Genomic DNA, 24,347 nt, shown 5'->3' with positions numbered 1-24,347 from the left:
CACTTGGTCCTCTCACTGTTTACTCCTGACTTCAGAAAAGATTTCCTGCTTTATTAAATCTGTTTCCTGTGACATCCAAACCAGGAAAATTGTGACCTGAGCACTCCACACAAACTAGACTTGTAAACCAGCATCAATCAGTTCCACATGCAGAGTTCCAGATTGCATAGAGGCCTATATGTATAATCTGCTGCTATTCAGATAACTATATGCAATGCATGGATACTTGGGAAGGTATTTAATGCAGTGCTAGGGAATTCTACAGATGAAGTTCCCTTCTGTTGGGTTTAGCATGTGAAGGAGACTTCAGATAGATATGATAGATGATAGATAGATAGATAGATAGATAGATAGAAAGATGATAGATAGGTAGATATAGACCAGTTATACCATGCATAATTGTTGACTGTGAAATTATTCTGAAAGCTTACTAAAAGAAGGACTTCCTTTTGCAAAAGCCATGCTGATTTTTCCCTAGCAAAATGTGCTTTTCTATATGTTTATGAATTCTAGTCTGTCTTAAAAAAAATGTTTTTGATAGCCCGACGAGTAATATTTTTTTGGATCCCCCTCAAATCTGTTTAAACACTGGTGCTATCTTGGCTAATGGCCATATTTCAGCACTTTTGGAATGAAGCCTGCTTTTAGCGATCAATTACATATTTAGTTAATTGTTCAGCTATTTCACATTTAGATTCTAAGAACTTTTGGGTGAAGGCCATCTGGCACTGACAACTTTATGCTTTTTAATTCTAAAGCTTTGTCCTTTGTCACTGAATTAAAAAAAAAATCTTACAATATTTAACTTGGTTTTTTCTCTCCTTATTAGTGCATGTATTCATATATAGAACACATTTAGGAACTTGCAAATTTTGCAGAATTGGTGAAATTAGTTCCACAGTACTATGAAATTTAATCTACCTCCTCTGTTGGCATCCATATGTCTCAAGAGACAATGGAGTGTGCCTCTAGGGGTGAAGTCAAACTGCTGGAGAATCACAGCACCTGCTGTGGCAGCAGAGACAAGGGTCTCTTAACTGCTGCCTCCTGTGCGGTTTTAGATGCATTAGCAAAACACAACATTAGTAGTGTTTTTAATAAACTTTTGTCTTCTAAAAATGTCCAAAAAAGAATACATATAGCCTTTCCCTCTACTTGTTATTGATTATAATAGGAAAGAAGAGTGAGTCCTTCAGGGAAAGCAAGTGTGAAATTTTGCACACATACGTTCTCTTTCTTCTTTGAAGAGTTGATCTCCAGGAATCTTTAAAGTTGCCATGGGAGCCGCATATTTTCTGAAGCCTAAAGTACCCTTATATTTCTTATATAGCAGAAATTATGGATAATCATGCACACTCAAAAATATATGGCCACTCATATGGCAAAGAGTCACAAGGATTTGCATGAATGCCCAAGGATAGTGTGCAAAAACTTAAAACATTTTTTAAAAAGCAGTGGAAGTTTTCCATTTAAAAAAACAACAACAATTTAGTACCACTTGTATATAATTTTGCCCTATTCCATGCAATGCTTTATCACCAATTTAATGCTTAAATAATAACACATAAGATTATATCTATGCTCAAACAGACATTCAAACAGCATAACCTATATCCTGAGAGTCTACTGAAGGTCTTGTTATCAGTTCACTTCCGTGGTAACTGAGACCATCTACCTGCCAATTTAAACACAGTGCAAGTGTATTTTTTCTGCTCACTTAATTATCTCAGAGGTGAAAGGCAATTAAACACTCAAATTAGTGAGGTTTTTCTTAAGGAAAGATAGATACACAGTAACTTGAAATATTTGTTTCCTGAGTTCTCAAATACAGCTGCCATTTATTCTGATCACTGTTCATTTCTTTACAGCTGCACTTGCCTTTTAAGGATTTAACAGATAGGATCCCGTTAGCAGAAGATTAGCGGTATTTAAGCAATAGCCTACACACCCTGAAAGCAGAGGTGTCTCAGGGATGAAATGAGCATCCTTTTAAAGTTTTAATGTGGTATTTGCAGCAAATCCAGACAACCAATCAAACACCTGTACAAACCTGGTCACTTACCTTCATCTGAAACCAGTGGAGTTTGTATGATTGGCTGGTCTGGTGGCAATAATTTTGACACACAGAGTTCCTAACCTGCAAGCTTTAGGTACCGAAACTCATAAAAATCACACGGGATATGGTGAGTGATAGCCAAAGCACATCTAGAATCAGCATCAGGAAATGGCATCCTTCGGTTGCTGACCAGAGACCCTGGGAAGGCCAAACTCAAATTCCTTGTGAGCAGGAAAAGCAGCTATAATTGCCTGCTTTATTTCTCTGATCTCAGGGCCTCCTCCTGAATCAATTTGCCCCTTCTATGCCCCATCAGTTCCACACTAAAGGAAACTGTAGGTGGCAGTGTTCACTTTTTCTTGGCTCAATCTCTTTCGTGAAGTATATTATAAAGGTAAAAAACTTCCTCCTTATCCTCCCTTATCCTCCCAAGCAACATTTATGATGTATTGCATTCCAGGGGTCCATCCAAGTAAGAAATTATTAATGTTGTTGCATTTCCTGTATGAGTTAGTTCTAAAATTTCCCCTGTGAGACTAAAAGTAGTCCTTCATATATGGCTTAAAATTTTTTTTAGCTGAAAACTGAATAAATATGGATTGACTCATCTCATCTTCATTAAGTGATAAAGCGTGTTCTCCTTCATGGAGAGCACGTGTTGCGGTGGGGTCTGCTGAGCCACCTTTCTGTTACCAGGCAGGGTCTCTAAAGATGGGCTGGAGCAGTGATTGGTTCACTGGGTTGCTGGGGTAAAAGTTATGTTGCAATTTTGGTGGAGGGGTAAAATGTTTAAATACTCTGCACGCAGCCTGGAGCTTTCTCTTTGCTGCGTGCAATGGATCACCCGCCCACCCGCCCTTGAGTAAGGGGTTGTTGCATTGACCTTGCTATGCCTGTCATGGGGTCGTCTGCTGTTGGGGCAGGGGCCTGGTAGGAATTTTGTCAATCTGGCTGTCTGGCTGGGCCATTTGGTTTTTGCCTACTGCGTAGCAAATTGTCACAACTTGTAAGGTTGCAGTTAGGCATTGGTTATAAATTGGTGGAGGAGGGGTTAGGATAGGCTGGGCCTGCCCCTGGTTGCTGCGGAAAGGGAATTCCGTTAAAGGAATCCTGGGGCTTGCCATCTTTTTGTCCAATCCCTGGAATGGGACTAGGGCCGGCAAGCCTTTCGGGGAGCATGCGGGTGAGAATTGAGGGTCTGTGACTCAGCTCCATTTCTCCCTGACTTGCTTTCCCCCGCACTGTCTTTCGGTGGTGCCTGGAAGTCAGTTCTGTCCCTAGGCGGGGGGACAGATAGTCTTAACCAATGCCTAAACAACCACTCACGGTTTTGTATTTAAATAAAGTTGTGGCCAAAATTATGCCAAAAACCTTAAACAAAAATTAAGTGTGCGTTGTGAGTTATTTGGGGGGTGGCTTGGGGACCTCGACACGCAAAGAATTTTTCAAGAGCAGTTTATCATCATTAGATGCAGGCTTCAGCAAATGAAGGGATGGAGTGAAGGGATGTGGCACACTGTCCTGGTGAACTTGCTGATCAGCTGGCTTCCCTCCCAACTGTGAAATTGCAGAGGTATTTTATTTAGTTAAAATATCGAAGCAGGCCATTCTGAGCAGCTGCATGGTGATCCTGGCTACCTCCTTAACTTCAACATTAGGCAGAAGGTTGTTCAGCAGCTGCATGGGGAAGATGTCCAAAGAATAGCCATAATAGCCATGCGGAACCAAACCAGCAACTCTTCCTCCACTGACATTTCAGCTCTGGGTTAACATTTTCAGTAAACTCTGCAGCACAACTCTTTTCTTGGTCAATCCAACACTCATCAACGTATCTATGAAGTTGGCAATTTTTTTTGGCCTCAGTGTGCATCATTTTACAATTACTACACCCCAACTCTGCCTGTCTAGCTGGCCTTGCACAGCACACATTTTTGAGAAGAGAGTTGCACGAACCAACAGCACATTAAAATCCACTATGTTCTTTGTGCCATTTAAGGACTATATCTGTCTGAAGTTATTAAGGATTTCAGATTCTATTTTTATGAGATCTTCTGGTGATTCTTGACCCCTGAGCTATGACGTATGTATTCCTCTAAAATTTTTACTCAGTATGTCAGGAAAGTCATCCCACATAAAGCTTGTTGAAAGATGCTTCTGAGAAGTGTGCTACAAAAAATAAACAGGATGAGGATGAGCAACAGGGTCTTATGACACCCTTAAAACTAACAGATTTATTACGCATAAGGATTCATAGCCTAAATACCACTTCATTTGAAGACGTGGGCTTTACTATGTAAAACTTATGCCACAATATATCCATTAAGATGCTACAAGATTGTTTGCTTCTTCTTGTTTTCCTTGCTTACTTGCTTCTACATTTGACTAATACAGTGGAACATTTCGGAACCCAAATGCCAAAAACCCAGAAGTAATTCCTTCCATTTTCAAACATGCCTCTGAAGTCGAAGGGCTTCCGAGGCACTTTTTTTTATTTTTTCCCATTAACTTTGCATTTACTTTGCAGCCAGCCCATCGATCCTCGGTTTTTGAACATTTCAGAAGCCGAACAGTCTTCCAGAACAGATTATGTTCGAAAACCCAGGTTCCACTGTATGGCCACACAAACACACCAGGAATTTTTCACCAGGAAAAGGATGAACAGCATGTTAACATGAAGTAACAAGAGGTGGAGAAAGCTATAGAAATCCGGTCATACATGCATCACTTCCAAATTGTAGAAATGCATAAAGGTTACATTTTGTAATAGTCATTATCATCTAAACCTGATGGGTGATGATAAACACTGTTGGGTAGGATTTTAGAAGTCCTTTTGGGACTAGGGTGTTGGTTTTGATGTTGGGGAGGTTTAAGGTAACTAGTCCTTTGGGTCCCGATTTTTGAAACCATATTACATTAATGTGTACAGCTATGCTTTGTCCTAGCGTCAGTGAGGTTGATGGCAGCAGGTGGTGTAGTGTTGAGTTAAAAAAGCCTCATTGGCTTCAGAACTTTTGGTGTTTCATTTGCTGTTTCATTTGCAATTTGTAGGGTGAAGAGTGCTCCTAGCACAGCTATGACTATGGTGGATAGCTTCATGGAGAGTGGTATGCTGGTAGGGTTGGGTTTTGTTGGTATGATAGTTGCTATAAGCATTCATCCTGTTAGCAGTCTTCTGATGGTAAGGCAGATAGTTATAGCTGTTGCAGTTCATGGGGTTTTAGTGGGATGCTTCTTCCCAGAAGTGCTTACAACTTTTGGCAACTCATTACTTCACACTGTGAAGCCATTGTTTTAATTAATATTTGATGCATCCAGAAATAGGCCTTAAAACCTTGGCCATTATCTTGACCTTTCCCCAGCTGATTTGATCTGCTGGGCCAGTTCACTGTATTTCAATGAAGCAACATACTTCATCAACAGGGGTGACAAGATGCATTTTATGCCCTTTTACTATTTCTCAAGAGATAAGTCAATTTCTCTACTGATAGCTAAACTATCTACCAAATTCACTGTTTTACTTTTTAAACATTAAACATTTACATTCTAAGTGCCTGTTATTTTTCCTGTTCAATTTAGAGATAAATATTTTTTGGATACTACACAGTGGCCAAGAATGGTCATCCCATTGCACCGTATAAACAACGGTGTTCAGGCGGTCTGGATCCCTATGAAATCTCTTTTATGAAATCTAAAAGCCTGGGTGGTGGGGCTCATTTAAAGTGGTTACAGTATTTATATTATTTTAGAACATACATTAAGCATTCCACAGTCTCTACGTGCCAAGACTGCCAAGCTTGATCAGGGCAAATTATGCATGTTGGGTACCTTTCACTAAGCAGTAAGGCAGAGTACTCGTCAAGCTATTTCACTTTGTCTTTTGAAACAGACTGCAATAATGCTGCCAAAAACGAAGAATAGCTACCTCATCCATAAAGGCTGCCAGCACAGTGAGCTTACTTTCCCCCGGCCAACAGCTCAGCTGAAAAGCCAAAATTTAATGCATGTTTGTTGTGTGCATATATTTCCCTCTTTTTCTGGAACGTGAAAGGAGAAAAGTTATATATAGACATTATATATATATATATATATATATATATATATATATATATATATATAAACATACACATCAAAAGCTACTTAACAAAACAGTTATTTAACAGCTTAAAATTACTCAGATGTGCAGATGTCCTTGAAATTATTGCCAGCTGTTGATGTTAATGAAAATGTGGTTACATTGAAATAATATCGCATAAAGCAGGATTGTCATTTCTGTCCACCATAGTACAAGATCAACGTTCTTGTATTAATTTATAAGACACTTAACAGCTTGTGTCCTGGTACCTTAAGGATTCCTTCCTGACCCCTAGGGTTTTCAGGCAGCCTGTCAGTTGGCCTTGCAAGGCTCAGATGCAGGACTCATATCCACCACAAACTGCACATTCAGTACTGTAGCCCAATTCTGTGGAACTTCCTTTGCACCAAGATTACTGCTGTTCCTTTCCTACTGAACCTCAAACACTTGGCAGAGACTTATTTATTTCAGTTGATAATTTAAAGATTTTTTTCTGTTTTGACAAATTATTTTAATCAATCTCATCCATTGTATGCTTTTCAAATTGTTTGCTTAGAAACATTGGTAACTAAGTGGTATATAAATATTTACTTCAGAAGCAAATATTGGGTTGAGCAGCTTAGGTTCCAGCAGATCAACACAATGGGAGAATGGGAAAGAACTGATCATCACAAATCAAGCCCAGGCAGCCCAAGCAGCAACAGGATATAAAATGAGGATGCTGTAGACTCCCTCGTAGGATTCACTTACCACCACCACGTTTCCACAACACAGTGGTGTCCAAACTTTTTTCAAAGAGGGCCAGATTTGATGAAGTGAAGGGCCGTGACCTTTTTTTTAGGATTGAAGTTGTTGAGCTTTTTTTTTTAAAGGATTTTACCCCAGGAAATAAACTGCCACAGGGGCCAGATTAAACCGACCGGTAGGCCATGTTAGGCTCCCGAAATGGACTTTGGACATGCCTGCCTTAGGGTATTCGAATGGAGTCGCCTTCAGGTAAGCAGGTTGGGGTGTAGCAAATTCACCTCTGCTAATGGTGGGAGTGCCATAAACTGAGTATGCTGCAGCTTCACAAGAGACACATAAAAGGTCACCAGTTTCAGGGAGCCACATACAACCACTAGCCCCCATTGCCATTTCACTATCTGATTGCCTTGCAGCTAAAGAAGAGGCAGCAGCTGTACCACCACTCGCTGCAATTCAGGAGAACCACACCTGCAGCAAGGCAGGTGACAGTGGAGGCCACTCTCAACAACCACCCCTCCTGCTCCAGTCGGCCACTCTGTGCTTTGCTTAGCAGGAGCCACCCCCTTTGCCACAGCAGGAGGAACCCCACCCAACCTGAAGGTCCCATGTCACCAACACATGGAGTGCCCTTGGTAAGCCAATGGCTGCCCTGGACATACACTCCACTCACCCAAAATATTGAGGCAGTGTACAACAGTATACACAACTCTAATATAAACATACTTCTGTTATTACTGTTGTTTATCTTGAGGACCATTTGCAGGATGCAAATTTGAAAAATGAAATATTTGAATATAATTTAACAATATAATAAGACAACTCAATACAAAGGCACTTATCACACACAGAGAGCTAGTGACATAATCTGTATACTTGTGTGTGTTCAATTGTGAAACAAGCTACCAATCTGCAATACATTTTTAGTAAGCGTGCCAACAGCAAAACACACCTGTAATTTAAAATGAGTAACTAAAGGTAAAGGTAAAGAGACCCCTGACCATTAGGTTCAGTCGTGGCCGACTCTGGGGTTGCGGTGCTCATCTCGCTTTACTGGCCGAGAAAGCCAGCATACAGCTTCCAGGTCATGTGGCCAGCATGACTAAGCCGCTTCTGGCGAACCAGAGCAGCACACGGAAATGCCATTTACCTTCCCGCCGGAGCGGTACCTATCTATCTACTTGCACATTGATGTGCTTTTGTACTGCTAGGTTGGCAGGAGCTGGGACTGAGCAACGGGAGCTCACCCTGTCATGGGGATTCGAACTGCCGACCTTCTGATCGGCAAGTCCTAGGCTCTGTGGTTTAACCCACAGTGTCACCTGCGTTCCCAAAATGAGTAACTAGACTTCATTAAAAACAAAACAATAGCCTACACCAGGATCTGAGTTAAAGAAACAATGAAATCCCAGATTCCCCTCCCTGCTGGTTATAATGTACTAATGTGCTATGGTAAAAACAATGATCTCCACAGACATTAGCTCCAATGTGAACAACTGAAGAGCATATGGTGTCTCTGGTGGCTGCATAAATGGTTTGATGATTTCTCAATTAACCACAAACACCGTATCAGAGACATATATTTATTTATTTATTTAGGTTTCTTCCCCCCAGATCCAGTTATTCTTGATACCAGGTCAAGTTGAAAGCACATAAATAAATACAACACATAATATAATAATACAAAAGAGCAGCTGATAAACCTAATACTCAAATCAATTAAAATTTATAAAACCAGCCATTGCTGTGGGTAGCTCCATAGCATCTCAATACTTAAAAGCTTGACAAATAAATCAGTATTGGGCTGATGCTGAATAGATCACCAGCTGAACGTTCAAGGAGAGGATGTTCCACATTCAGGATGCCACCAGTGAGAAAGATGGTTCTTAGGATGCCATCAGAGGCAGATTTAGGAGAGCGCAAATGGTTTGGCCGCACTGCGTGCAGAGCCTTGGGGATGTCACCGCTATGATTTAGAATGGCGTGTGAGATGCGGAGGGTGCTGCTGAAATTTGAGACCCCAAGATCTGCCACTGATGTCACACAATGCACCAGTTCAGGACATGAGACAGCTATGCTATACATGCGGCCACAGTATTTTTTTTTTAAGCCACAGTTAATTGTACGCAATGCAACAGCCACAAATATAGCTTCCATATGTATGCACTGGTTCACATGAACCAGGTTCATTCAGAACAAGGGTCAGCAAACTTTTTCAGCAGGGGGCCAGTCCACTTGTGGGGTGCCCAGACTATATTTTTTGGGAGGGGGGAAATGAAGGAATTCCTATGCCCCTCAAATAACCCAGAGATGCATTTTAAATAAAAGCACAGATTCTACTCATGTAAAAACATGCTGATTCCTGGACCATCCGTGGGCTGTATTTAGTAGGCAATTGGGCCGGATCCAGCCCCTGGGCCTTAGTCTGCCTACCCATGATTTAGAATCTCCCCAAAGAGCTTCCTATGCTCCTGCAGCCCCTGTGGTTTTCTTCCTCATACGTTAGTTACACTAAAACAGTTCAAGAGCTGCTGGGACAAAAGCTAAAAATGAAGCATGTAATCTGAAAAATGCAACCAGAAAGAGTTAAATATGCTTGATGCTTTGAGGTAGCTCCTCCTTTAATTGCCATTAACGGTTGCTGCTTTCGTACAAGTCATTTCAATTGTCTCTTTTTTCACCTGCTTTCAAATTAAGTGAGATTTATTGGTTGATGATGTGAAAATTCTTTTAGTTTAATTGTCATAAGGGATGAATTTGTTTTGAATATGTTATGAGTGTGTACAGATCCATTTTCGAGCCTAATGCATTTTTAATAACTTTTTCCATCTGCAAATGATTTGCATTTTAAATTTCTCTCTGCAACAAACTAAAACAAAAATATGAATAGATTTTAGAAAATTTGTCATAATAAATGTTTATTTTTATTTTTCCTGCAAGTATCTTTTTTTTTAGTCAACATATGAAATGTTTTATCAACCTTGAAAGTGCCCATAAAAAGACTGGTACATTGGCAGGATAATCCTATAAACAAAAAGCTTGTGCTAAATTTAAGTTAAGGCAGGGTAAAGTACACCATATCTAAATTCTGGAACAGGACTACTGTTGAGTGGAGCCAGCCTAAACTAAGTCTGGCAGAGGGGAAACAAGCCTTTAAATAGAGTTTGAGTTTCACCACCCTTTTAGCTGGCTTAATTTACACTGGGTTCCCCGACATATAGAGAGCTGTTAACTGAAGTAGAAAATTAGGTAAAATTAAAAGACTTTGAAGAGATAAGAGAACTGGTAGCAGACTGGTTACAGTATCATCAATTAAATGATATTTTTAAGACAGATAAAAAGAAAGGTTTTAGTTATAAGTTATCAAGATTTCAAAAAGATGCTTTAGAAAACAAAATAAAATTATTGTCGAAAATATATAGTTTGCTCCTGGAATGGCATATATAAGACGAACAGGTCAAATCAGTGATGATACATCAGGCAAAAGTCTTGGGACATAATATACAAATGGCAGAATGGGAGAGGCTATGGAAAACAGATTTGAAATTCACGGCATGTTGTTCACTGAAAGAAAATTATATGAAAATGATATACTGGTGCTATTTGACTCATGCTAAGTTAGCAAAGATGTATAGAACAAGTACAAATACTTACTGGAAATCTAAAGAAAAAGATGTGGTGGATGTGTAAAGTAATTAAAAATTTATGGGAGATGATATATAATGAAATGTAAAAAATGTTTAAAACAACTTTTGTTTTAAAAAAATCCCAGAAGCTTTCTTATTAGGAATTATAGGTACCAAAGGATCAGAAAAGACTGTTTATGTATGCGACAACAGCCACATGCCCAGAGATGGAAGGAAGGGACAAGCCTGACCAGAGAAGAATGGCAAACCAATTTGATGGACTGCTGAAATGGCAAAATTAACTGGGAAGCTCAGAAATAAAGAAGACAAGATTGGGAAAAGTTTATAATTTATCTACCAGACCACTGTAAGCAGGTTAAAACACTAGCAGGATTTTAACCACACTTGTAAACTAATGCAGGGGACGCGGGTGGTGCTGTGGGTTAAAGCCTCAGCGCCTAGGACTTGCCAATTGAAAGGTCGGCGGTTCGAATCCCCGCTGCGGGGTGCGCTCCTGTCGCTCAGTCCCAGCGCCGGCCAACCTAGCAGTTTGAAAGCACCCCCGGGTGCAAGTAGATAAATAGGGATCGCTTACTAGCGGGAAGGTAAACGGCGTTCCGTGTGCTGCGCTGACTCGCCAGATGCAGCTTGTCACGCTGGCCACGTGACCCGGAAGTGTCTGCGGACAGCGCTGGCCCCCGGCCTATAGAGTGAGATGGGCGCACAACCCTAGAGTCTGTCAAGACTGGCCCGTATGGGCAGGGGTACCTTTACCCTTACCTTTAAACTAATGCAAAGTATGGATAATTTAGAAGGATAAAAATCTGGATAAGTATTGATATGCAGTTGTAAATATTATCATTAGGACCCATGGAAGGGATGGGGGGGGGAGTCATGAGATTCAGAGTAATCTCGATTTTTGGATTTTGAACTGTTTTTGTTGTATGTTTATACTCTCTCTCATCTATCTATCAATATCTATCTATCTATCTATCTATCTATCTATCTATCTATCTATCATCTATCTATCTATCATCTATCCAGTGGCGTAGCGTGGGGGGTGCAGGGGGGGCCAGCCGCACCGGGCGCAACATCTGGGGTTAGGGCAAATCCACAGATTAGGGGGCGCAAATCCACGGGTTAGGGGGCGCAAATCCACAGGTTAGGGGGCGCAAATTACTTGCCTTGCCCCGGGTGCTGAAACCCACGCTACGCCACTGCATCTATCTATCTATCTATCTATCTATCTATCTATCTATCTATCTATCATCTATATCTATCTATCTCTAACTAACCTTACGCTGGGTTCCCAGATCATGTCACCATGCTGACCAGGTTTAGAATCCATCCTGTGCCACCCTGTCACATTCTCATCATGCTCCCACCATGCCCCCTTTTCAGGACTTATACCACCTTAAAATCTGCTAGGCTTCACTAAACCAACCAGAGTGAGGACAGGGGATATATGCTGATGTATCTCTGGCAAAGTAGAGAATAGGGAGTTACACCGGCATAGCCCAACTGCACTGGGAATCTCCTAGTTTAGCTGAAGATCCAATGGAACCTAATCAGATTCATCCGGGCAGATCTTGCTACAGGACTGCTCCCTTACTTGCTTTCTATTATGGCATCAGTGCAACAGAAACCTGCCTCAGGATTATGAGTTAATTTAGGCATGGCCAAAGAATCAGGTAACCCCAGTGGATTTTTATTTTTTACCATATAGAAATCCCTATACCTGCTGTTGAAATTTCCAGTGGTTTCAGGAGAGGTTTGCTATATAGGTATGAGGTGTGTATCTTACTATTTGAGAAATTACAAGTCCAAAACTCATTTCAGCATACAGAATTGGTCATAGGCCATTATTTTTCTCTCAGGCCTTTTATATGTCCATTGAGTTTCCATACTAGATATAGGTGATTACTGGAATTACTGGATAGTAGGACTTGTAAATTCTGTTAATTCCAGTAATCATTTCTCAAAAGCAGTCTCTCTCTGTGTACACAACTCAAAATCACTATGTTGTTTGATACAAGCTATTTGAGACTTTCAACAAATCTGACATATTCTTACAATTGTATTGATTTATGACTTTGTTTCTGCCTTGAGCACCCAAGAAAACATCTTTGCGACACCAGTAAAACGTAATTGTTTGATGGTGCTGCCCTTGCATAGTGTTGCAATCTTAAAATATTTATTTGCCAGTATAGAAAACACAAAGCACAGGTCTTGTTCAACATATTTATATATGATAAAGGCATTGAGGAGATGCTCATCAAATTTGCAGATCACAGCAAACTGGGAGGGGTAGCGAATGCTACTCCTGATCATGGAATCAGGATTCAAGATGACCTTAACAGATTGGAGAATTGGGCAAAAACTAACAAAATGAATTTCAATAGGGATAAATATAAGAACCAGCTGCACAATTGTAAGATGGAGGACACCTGGCTTAGACTATACTCTTGTTTTACTCTACCAGGCTTAAACTGGCTCACCGAGCAGTAGTCCCACCACTACAGAACGGAGCTTGGATCTGGTTTAATGTTATGGTGGTTTAACCTACACCAGCTTGCTTCACATCAGTTTCTTGTGAGTAAGCTATCAGTGGCTACTGGCCACAATGACAAAGTTCCTCAGCCGGAGGCTTCTGAATACCAGTTGTTGAAAACTGCAGGAGGGGAGAGTGGCCTGATTCAGAAAACTTTTCTTTTGTTCTTACGTAATGCCATTCATAAAGAAATCGAGAAAAGCAGCCTGCTCTACAATGTTTCATAGTCCTGATATTTACAGCAAAATTCCTTAGCAATGGTGCTGCCTGCCGAGTGCCAAAGTCTATAGAGTTGTTCCTATGTTTTGTTTTATAACTTTCTTTTGAAATGTCAAATTGGCTTAGCTTTCTTTTCAGCTGAAAGTTAAGAGTGTGGGGCCCCTGCTGGCATGGGATACAAATCTTGTCTTTTTGCAGGCACAGCTTTACCTGTCTTGTGCTCAGGCCCACTGACAGTGGTGGACAGAGCAAGAGGCAAAGTGAGAGAGGCGAGAACACATTTTTTTTACTTTTGTACACAGTGCTTTATCCAGTTGGAATTTGACAGGTGCCATTGCCATTATAAGATAACAAAGGAGGCTTTTATAGTGAGTCCCAGCACCTCTTCTAGGAAAATAGCACTGTTTGTACAGTAGATTAGTTTACACACACACACACACACACACACACACACACACGCACACGCACATACCCCTCCACCTTCTATCCAGGCAACTAAGCAGCATTAGCACAGTTCAAGGACACATTCCAGCCATGCAAAAATACCCAAAAAGTATGAAACAGAGCTAATGGGGGATATATCCTGCCTGGGTGAGTCCCAAGGGCCACATTCTCCTACCTATGCACTTGAATGTTCCCTGTATATATATTTTAATGCTATATATAGAAAATATGCATGTCGGTGAGATGGGTTCTAACCTTTTCCACAACATATGAACTTATATGAACTTACCTTAACTTATATACACAGTGACCTTAATTACATGGAGATATTCAAACTTTCAATATCCTGCCTATAATTTGAAGTGTGTCAGTCCACCGAAAGCTGTTTGCATATCTTGGCTCTTGCAGCAAGCTACTTTGCTACAGCTCTGAACAAAGAAGTCCTGGAAGAGCCCCAGTCTTCTTTTGTAGCAGTAAACAGCTATCAAGAGACACATCCTCAAGATTGCTGCACAAAAGGTTGAATCAATTATAGTTGCTTTGTTGAAGTATGAGTGAAAGGATAGGTTCCATTGAAATAACATATAATCATGTATTGAGTTGCAGATGTAAGATAATCACTGTCCAAAGCCTAAACTGTAGCAAAGTGACTGCTACACATTTAAGTCTTCAAAATCCTTGCAATCTCAAGCATCCCTATGTCAGTCCGTCAATCTTTTATTGTTGTTGTTATTACTAAAGATACGGCATCAGGCATTTAGACACTGACACCTTCTGTTCAGGCTTCATTTGATTTTTAGGTAATTACTAAAACAAAAAGAATCCTATTCTTCACAATGGTAACAAAAATGAACATTAAAAACCCCCAAAGAACTGGAATCTGGTTCTTAATTTGGAAAGATGGCTCTAGTCTGAGCCTATAATGACAGCATCATGAAATGTTGCTGTCAACTTCAACAGCTTCAAAAGCAGAGAATGAAAATATTCTCTGTAATAGTTTTCTCCCCAGTAGCTTACACTACACATTTATGCAGATAATTATGACCTACCTTGTGAAAATTTCTGAAATATGCTGCCTTTTCATCTGGAAATTTTTCTAGCCTTCTGGGTCCTTTACTTGAGGCTTTCTTGAAAACCAACCAACACCTTCTGAAAATCTGCAAGGAAAATTAATGAATTATATTAATTATATTAACCTTTTGTTACACAGGGCAGTATTTTTCTTAGAAACTAACTTATCTGCAACCACTGGAATACGAGTTGCCAACACAAGAAAGCTTCATGTGATGGACTAGCATACAAATGTCAAATAAATGCACAAAACCCTCTTGGTCTTCTTGGTCTCTTCCCTACCAAATTGCTTTCCTGTCCTTCCCCCATTGCTCTGAGCTAAGAACAACTTGGTGGATCCTAATTTTAGAGATCTGTTGAGTCAGTTTGACCATGTTCCAATCTGTTCCTGCCTAGACTTACACCTTAGATGCCTGTGACATGCTAGCCATGATCCATGGGAGATGTGTGATTATGTAGGATTTTTCATGTGAGGGCAAAAGCTCCATGGAGATAGCACTATGTGTGCCCATCTGTATATTATAGACCTCCTTCAAATTAATGCTATGCACATATCAACACATAAGGCGCAGGGCTAGCTTGGCACATTCAAGAAAGCTCCTCTCTCACTGCTGCAGAACAACTGAACAGGGGTTGGGTGGTGTTTGATATTTACACAAATTACACCAAGCACAACAGTGACAGTAGCGTCTTTCTTCAGATATGCTACAAATCAGAAAAGACACACACACAAAAATGCTTTTCAGAGTTAGTTCTTTAGAAGCCGATGATCAAATTCCATTAAATCAAGTAAAGTTGGTTTGATTAACAGTTTTAAGCATTATGGAAATTGCTATCATTATGGATTTATTTGTTTCATCTATCCCTTTAAAATAAACAAAATACAGAGAGAAAGAAATACTAGTCTTGTCCATTAAAAATACTTTTATTTCAATGCTTTGGAATGAGTTGCTAAAATAAAATTGACCAGGTGGCTCCTTGATATCCCCACCCCTACCCTGCTTTGCAGTTGGTTTAACAAGCCATTTTCAGAGCACTGAGAAACAATGAAGTGTTCAAAAACCAGCCCGGTCTCTAACAGAATCTAAATTATGTCCGAGGTTTCAACGGACTAGGCAGCTGTCCCGATTAAACAGGAAATGTGCTAGCTGACTGCACTGAACTCTTCCGGTAATAGTAACTTCACCTACAAGTTTATCTCCTAGAAATAATGTTACAACATGGCAGATTTCCAGGGAAGTGAAGAGAAAGCGAATACCCTGAGGTACCACTCCTTATGTTCTTTGATATCTACTGGGCTCACGCAATGAATACCTAATTTACAGCGGTTTCACTGGTCCTTGAGTAACAACAGTCTCCTCTTATGTTCCCAGTCTCCAAGGGATTAGAATTCTGTTTCCTTTCCTCTTTGTTAATCTACCTCACTGCTGTCAACTCTGATCTTTTTATTCAACTTCTGTTCTCTTTTAACCTACTTCTTCTGTTTATTTGGAAGAGTTTGAGAAATGTGATAATCTAATAGAGAGCTTTATCAAGAGCAACTCTCTTATTACAGGCATAATGAGCATATGTCTGAATTAAACACACGGTATCACACCTCCAGAAGCATTCAAGTGTGGAAAGCTGTGTTCAAATAACCACAAACGGCCACATAAGCTGCTTTTCTAGTCACCTACTCTCTTTCTGTCTAAGCTTGGAGGATCTGTAGGTTTCTTTATGCATAAGATAGAAAGCCTTCTGTGTCATGATAATATTTTACTTAATTGGCAGCAGAAAACTTTGAATAGCAGCATGCCCACTTATTCTTTTAACTATATGCCACAGGTGACAGGATACATTTTTGGCATACAAATTCCAGAACATGCATGTGTAAAACTACCAGCAGTTACTTCTTAATATGATAACTACGGGAACTCATTCGTACATGTGAAAACTTTTGGGTCAATAAATTCTGCTCTCTAATACCAGATAAACTGAGTGTTTGAGGTTACACATTGGTAACAGATGATATCTGCCCACACACAGGTACACTTTTATTATTTTTTCACATCTTTCTTATCCTGGGACTGACCCTTGGCATGGCTTTGCTCAAAGTAAACCTGATACTGCAGTCTTGTGTATATTATATATTTTAATGGAATTTAGGGTATCTGATATCTTATATCCACTCTATGAAAGTCCTCAACAGAATCTTCATATAAATCATATAATTATAAATTCTCCATACCCTATAAACTTCAAAGAGAACTGACCCTTCATAGCTTAAAGGAGGAGGAAGGAATTGTAGGTAAACTATCCACAGAGCCTTGCCAAGTTCTCTTTCTTGTTGGCCCTGTGGACCTGTCAGATAATATGGCAACAGCCATATTGTGAGCTCTCAAGGTTGAGCTGACAGCTAGTTTGTCTTCCTGGTACTATAGAGCCACAGAACAAGATGAGTCACTGTCAGGTGGCAACAATATTCCAGGCTTCCAGAGCTGCCAAGCAAGAGGGTGTGGCAGTCTATCAGGCTGTGGCCAATCCTTTAAACCAGTGATGAAGAACCTATGGGCCCTCCAGATGTTGTTGGACTTCCCATCAGCTCCAGTCAGCATGATGACAGTTGTAGTTCAACAACATCTACAGAGAGCTACTGTCTCATCGCTTAAAGGACCACAGAAAATGAAACTGGTTTCATAGAAAATCTGTCCTTAATCACAGATTCTCCAAGTCAAATACCAGAGAATGAGACCCACAGGAGACAGGCTATCTGAATTGCAATGTTTTCAACTAATGTAACATATTGGCACATGTATTCAGACACACTATGCACTGAGAACAAGTATTGTGTAGTGGTCAGAGTGTTGAAGTAGAGTAGCAGAGAAGCAACTCCCCATTCAGGCACAGAGTTCAACTTGTGACTTTCCATCTCTCAACCTAATGTAGCTCATAGGGTTGTGAGGATAAAGTAATGGGAACCATGTATGCTGCCTTGAACTGTTGGAGTAAAGGAAGGAAAAAAATGAATGATGTCAACAGTTTTCAAGAAAATTTATGCTCAGGTGCTTTTTCAAGTGTACATTCCACTGAAAGCAATGCAGTGTGAATAGATAAGCACTCCTATGCAAATTGCAAAAAGATCTGCATTTTTAGAATATATGCTGAATATATGTTCTCCAAGTGTGTTTATGCAAAATTTCCTGCTCTAATAAAAGTTCATTCTCATTGATTTCAGCTGAGAAATAAGTTCTAAATGTTTGTTAAAAAGAAAAGAACACTTCTCAAAAGCTTTGAACAGGCAATTTTTGTAAACTTTAATAAATAATTAATAAGGCCAGCAAGATAGGCACCACTAATACATAGTAAATGAATGCATATTTTACACAAGACATCTTGTTGTCACACAGAAACCTGCTTAATTATTCAGGAACAGTTAACTATTCTTTTATCCCTGGCCTAGTTTTAGCTGCCATTGGTTGTAATCAAATACAGATCAGATACTGTAGGAGATTGCTGATAATGTTTAGCAACTGTAGAAGAATTCCGTTTCAGCCTTTAAATAGGCAAGAGAAATGCTGTAACTACACCCCTTTTAGCTATGTTTCCTGAAAGATGTTTTACACGTGGATTGTAATGATTGTCCCCACACAAAAAATGTATATTTTGTAATAGCACACATGAAACCCCACTTAACGGATATTTAACTCGAAAGAACAACCCACAACCAATTGCTTCAGTGTGGAGTGACTCTGTTTAGGCCTCCCTCTAGTCCTGGCCTTTATTTCCCATCATTCTCTCCCCTCCCGTCTACCTAATGGTCAGCCACCATTTTGTAGCTACAAAGCATGCCAAGTTCACATGGGCTGGGTTTTTGGGGAGCGGGGGAGCTTTTAGGAAGTTTATTTATTTATTTATTCACTGGGAGAGCCAGTGTGGTGTAGTGGTTAAGAGCGATAGACTCGTAATCTGGGGAACCGGGTTCGTGTCTCCGCTCCTCCACATGCAGTTGCTGGGTGACCTTGGGCCAGTCACACTTCTTTGAAGTCTCTCAGTCCCACTCACCTCACAGAGTGTTTGTTGTGGGGGAGGAAGGGAAAGGAGAATGTTAGCCGCTTTGAGACTCCCTAGGGTAGTGATAAAGCGGGATATCAAATCCAAACTCTTCTTCTTCTTCTTCTTCTTCTTCTATTTCTGCAAAGCCTGGAGTTGCCCCAGTGGGGAATTCTCCCCAACTTGCTTTGAAACATTCATTCGTTTTCCAGGAATTTTCTAAGTCACCAAAGTTATTGGCTATAACTACAACTTGTAGTAGTGAATTCTACAGTACAGGGGTGGCCGACTCCCAAGAGACTGCGATCTACTTACAGAGTTAAAGACTGGCAGTGATCTACCCCCTTGGGGGGGGTTCAGGTCAAAATTGTTGAGTTTTTTTTAGGTAGGAGAGCCCTGTTTTGGGGGGTTCAGGTCAAACTTGTTGAGCTTCTTTGGGGGGAGCCAGTGATCTACCAGTGATCTACCACAAACGTTCAGTGATCTACCGGTACATCACGATGAAGCTGTTGGATGTGCCTGCTATAGTACAGGCATCCCTTCCCTCCCACTTATGCATAATTGACTTGTGCGTGACCACGAATACGCACGGTGCCAGAAAATCATTAAATAATAATTTATACCAGGAAATGGAGGGAGAGAGCTGGAGAGTCCGTGTGGCTCACAGGGAGACCCTCCAAAGAGGACAACAATGAGGGTGGAGAAGAGACTGGAGGCACAGTGGGGCTTTGTCTTAGGCTGCTCAGCCTCCGTGCCTAACAGCTGATGTCCATGGTAATGCAGCATCAGCAGTCACTTTCCCATACACCCTCCAGCCTCCTTCTAGCCCCAGAGCTTCAATTCCAGTTGTAGATATTTTTTGGTAAAGTGTTTTTGACCTGGATTGTAGAGAGAGTGGCATAGAGGGCATTTAATGGGTGTTTAGAGGGTGTTCCCCACTTACATGATTTTCACTCGTGCGTGCCGGGGTCTGGAACGTAACCCCCGTGTAAGTGGGGAGTCGCCTGTATAATGATTCACTGTGTGAAGAACTATTGTTGTCAATCCTGAACGTTAAAATTATTCTACGCATGAACCTTTCACAATTGCATTTCCTTCTTGTTTGACAATAGTTGTAAGAAAATAAATATGGTTGTATTAAATAACAGTGTTCACAATTCCATACAATTCCAATGTTCTTAGTTCCAGTTTTTTGTGCTTTGAATATTTCCCCCATCTATAATATCGTATTTTTTCCTTCTTCAATGCCATTTTTCATTCTAGTGAAATGGCACTTATTTTGTTATAAAGGCTTAATACATTTGCATGATATTGGACACCTGTTATCTGACAAGATAAATGTTGTTTACCACAATGAAAGTGTGTCATACTATGAGAACACATAATTATTGGGAAACTGCTTCCTCCTTTTGAGGCTTCAGAATTGAAAATGCTGACCTTCACATGCAAAGTAAAACACAATATTTATGCTGAAAGATGGTAGCTATCTACTTAAATCTCAAGTATTGTATGTTGGGAGCAAAGGGATTTGTCAAAATAAATATTACATTATCCAAACCATGCATCAGAATATCTTAAACCAAAGCAGAGATTCTGAATGGAATAATAATCACAGCCACCTGTTCTAAGCCACTGAAGGACAAAAATTCAATCACTTTTACAGCTCTAATTTAGAGAGTTACAAGCTTAAAATGAGCCCTGGGGCCAATAAACTTATTTTTATGTTAACAATAGCTGGTACAAGAGTGCTTTGCACATCTAACCTTATTTCCGCGAGTCCTGTCATACTGAACCCTTTTATTCAGTGACAGTATTCTTACCATCATGTCATCTTCTGGTCTTTAGAATGACAAGATAGGTGGAAATAGAGGCTGTTTACTACGGGATTTAGTAAATCCCATCACCTACAACAACATTTTAAAGCCTGAACATTTTTATTGAAAATGAAAACTGAATATGAAAGCTAGCTATAGTACAAAGCAAGTTTATTGTCTCCCAGTCCCTACTTTAATACCTCCCAATACTTTTATCATGATAAGGCACAATTGATTTGTTTCCATAGTCTGTCAAATAAGTCCTCAAACCCCGTATATCAGGAAGTCCTTCTTTCTGCCTTGAATGCACTTGGTAATTCAATCTCCCTAAGCCTCAGCCTCACATCTGCAGTATGAGTTTGATCACACTGACATTTGTTACAGTGTTTTTGCATAGATAACAAAATCATAATCAACATGATCATAAGGCTCCTCCAGACATCTTTGTTGAGCATTCATCCTGATTTTCTTGAAGAAAACTTAGGCAGAGGTTTGACTATGTGCTCGTCCACACTTTGCTTTTCCAGCACCTAGAAAGCATGGTCTGTTAAGTTTTCCACTTGCCCCATGTTTTCTTGCCACAAATCTGAGTAGTTTTTCATTTGCCCCACTGCCTTCCCCAGGGAAACCAGTGTTTTGCCGCTGAATCAGGGCAGACATCAGTCTGTGGAAAACTCGATTGACATTTGCTCTGATTCAGCAGTAAAGAGCAGGTTTCTCCTGGGGAAAGTGGCAGGACAAGCACAAGTGTGGGCAAGCCCTATGCCCAGTCTTTATTAATTATCCATGCTGATTTGTTTGGTGGGAAGTTATACAGCAATGATAATTCATCCTGATTTGCTTGTGATGCTCATCCCATACTTTTCAGTGCATTTCCACATCACTTGCCTAACCACAAAAAGTACATTTGTTGACTCAGAGTGCTTCAATTCACTTTATTATTCTGTAATAATACATTGGTAAAAGTGAATGGATAAGTAGACGGTGCTCTTTCCTTTTGTATCACAACAATAACTAACATTGAGGGACATGAATTTGGGGGAAGGAAGGGGGCATCAATGTTGTTTCTTGGTGAAGGTGGCAAGAATGGGAAGAAGCAACACTCCAAAAAGCATCATAACAACAACAACAACAACAACAACAACAACAACAATTTGGCTGGGTTTCCCCAGAGCAAGATAATGCCTTTTTCAATGTGTTATTATACTGAATCCCAAAAGCTATTGCTACCTTCCTCTATGTACTTTTAATTAGATGGTTTGTCATTAGACCTCCTCTTCCCCCCTTTTATGGTAACGTCATGCCTGGAATTCTACAAGTGATTTTCTTCTCCACAAGGTACTGTTTTGGTTGGAGAGGAACTTATTTGTGCAGTGCAGTACAGGGTCTCCCAATACTTTTTGGCACCTGAGGCGAACCACAGGACCACAAAATGGCACTTCTCTCCTCACAAGGGAAGAAGGGTTAAGCACCTAAGGAATAAGCAGGGGAAGGAATAACTATATTCGGATCTGCTGCCCCTGGGGATCCTGCTGCCTGAAGAGGTCACTTCATCTTGCCTCATGGGTGGGCTGGCCCTGGTCCAGCATCATGAAATCACTTCCTCCCCATCCCTCTGCCCAGCCCAGCGCTATGATGGGGTGCAAAATAATTTGCTCTTCAGATCGTATGAGGATTGGAGAGGGTGATTTCCCTTCTCACTTCAATGCTGGGCAGGGCAGAAGGACTTCAGGCTGGTTAGTATAGAGCAGGGTAGAAAGACCACTTCAGGCCAGCCCAGTTTTACTTCCAGTTCCTTCGATCTTTCTGCAACAATGAATGTGAAGAGAGGAACATATGGTTGTTGATTTCAGGCATGGAGCCAGCGTGGGAGTCACCCAATCCCAACCAGAATTATGGCAGAACGGAGCTACCCTAGTCTTCATTTTAAAGAATAGTAACTTGGTGGTTTCAAACAGAGGATAAACAGTTGATTTCTTATTGCAGGCATTTGCATTAATAAAGTTGTTGGTCTGGTTCATCCCAAATAAGTATATCATCTTGTCTCTTAATTAGGCTGTGGGGGCAGAACGGATTTCCTCCATTGTAGGTATCTCTTGTGAGATTATCCTCATAAACAACAATAGCCAGTATCTTTACTATAATAATGTTAATTAGAAAGTCAGAATACCTGCCCCTGTTGGGGTTGTGTAAGAAATCTGCTACAACCCATTATATTTAATCATTGATAGGAAGTGAATTTTGCTTTAGTGAACACTTCTTCATGCAGAACTGGAGGAATCCTTATTAGAATTCAGATCCTATTTGATACCAATCGAGCTGAAAAAGAAAAGATAAGGGAAAGAGGATTTGGCCCAGAGGGATCATTACATTCATGAATGTCACTGCTTCAGCACTATCTTTAAAGTCTAATAATATATCAGATAGTTTTTGACGTGTCTTTTGAGCTGCTTTATATATAAGGCAAGAGTCAACTGGCTCACAATAGGCAATAGTGCTTAAAAAGCTTCCAAAGGAGATGTGCATTTTACAGTAAAAAGGAGTTATGAATGAACTCACAGGAAAGGCTAAAAAATAATAATCCCAGATAAGAAGAACTCAACTCAGACTCTTGGGGGAGAGAGTTTTGCTTCTTGTTGTTTTCCTTTATCTTTCAGGGGAGAAGAAAAGCAAACAATTACAGCCTGAGAATGAACAATAATAAAATAATCTTATATTTCTAAACACAGGTTTCAGGGTTAAGCTGTAAACCAAAGTTTAAGGATAGAACTGGCCACTATGAAAGATGGGTGCTTATTGATAAAAACAGCTCTGCACATTCTCTCCTCTCCTCTTCCTAAAATGTCCAGTAAAACAAACAAAACATATCGTAATGAAAGCTTACTGCTTTATGTCACATCATGTTCGCTGAAATGATGCTGGATCTTACCCATAGAGATCAGAATGAAATGCATGCCCACAAATAAATTACCGGTAGATGAATGAAAGTGAACCTATATTTGCCCAGTTTATTTTCTTTTTATAAATTATGCAGAGGACTTGAGATAGAAACAATCTTTTGACCTCTCCAGTGCAAGAGTGTTTAACAGGAAGCTTAGTATGCTTAGTATCTACACTGGAAACAGAAGCAAATCTGACATTGCTAAGGAAACAATCTGGGTTTTAAATAACTGATAATGATGTAAAATTAAATTATATCATAGTCTCATTTGTTAGACGGATGCAGGAGAGAGCAAATTCAGGTATCTCTCATTAAAAAGCTCTGTTAAGGGAAAAATATGAGATTAATCTCTCTCTCTCTTTTCAGTCCCTATTTTTCTATTTCCTGATAATTAACCAATTACTTATTACTGCATTTATATCCTACCTTTGCTCCGAAGAGTTCAAGGTGCCATTTGTGCCCCCCCCCCAATATTATCCTCATAACAACTCATTGGTGTGGACTAGGCTAAGAATTGGTGACTGTCCGAAAGTCGCCCAGTGAGTTTCATGGCTGAGTGGGGATTTGAATCCTGGTCTGGGTCCAACACTAAAGCTGTTGACTTGTTGTCTTCTCTTATCCAATGACTGTTACCTTAGAAATCTTCAGGAAGGTCCTTTGTCAAATGCTTTTGAAGTCCAAGTAACAAATGAAGCTGTACTGGCATGCCATCATGGCTCTTACAAAAATATATATTTGAGCAGCAGTGATGGTATTTTTTCCAACCATTTTTTTAAATTA

The 24,347-nt window shown here is 40.2% G+C and overlaps 1 protein-coding gene across 1 annotated transcript in view; it reads right to left on the bottom strand.

The window, feature by feature from the left end:
- DOK6 (docking protein 6) overlaps positions 1 to 24,347 on the bottom strand; it is a 173,899-nt gene that overhangs the window by 84,310 nt on the left and 65,242 nt on the right. Inside the window, exon 2 of the mRNA XM_028737445.2 lies at positions 14,762 to 14,869. Within this exon, the coding sequence (XP_028593278.1) occupies positions 14,762 to 14,869 (108 nt within the window). The remainder of the gene's footprint in view (positions 1 to 14,761; positions 14,870 to 24,347) is intronic.

Source organism: Podarcis muralis, chromosome 8 (genome assembly GCF_964188315.1).
Source record: "Podarcis muralis chromosome 8, rPodMur119.hap1.1, whole genome shotgun sequence".
Taxonomy (NCBI): domain Eukaryota; kingdom Metazoa; phylum Chordata; class Lepidosauria; order Squamata; family Lacertidae; genus Podarcis; species Podarcis muralis.
The sequence above is the reverse complement of the archived record's forward strand: the minus strand, read 5'-3'. Positions and strand labels throughout refer to the sequence as shown.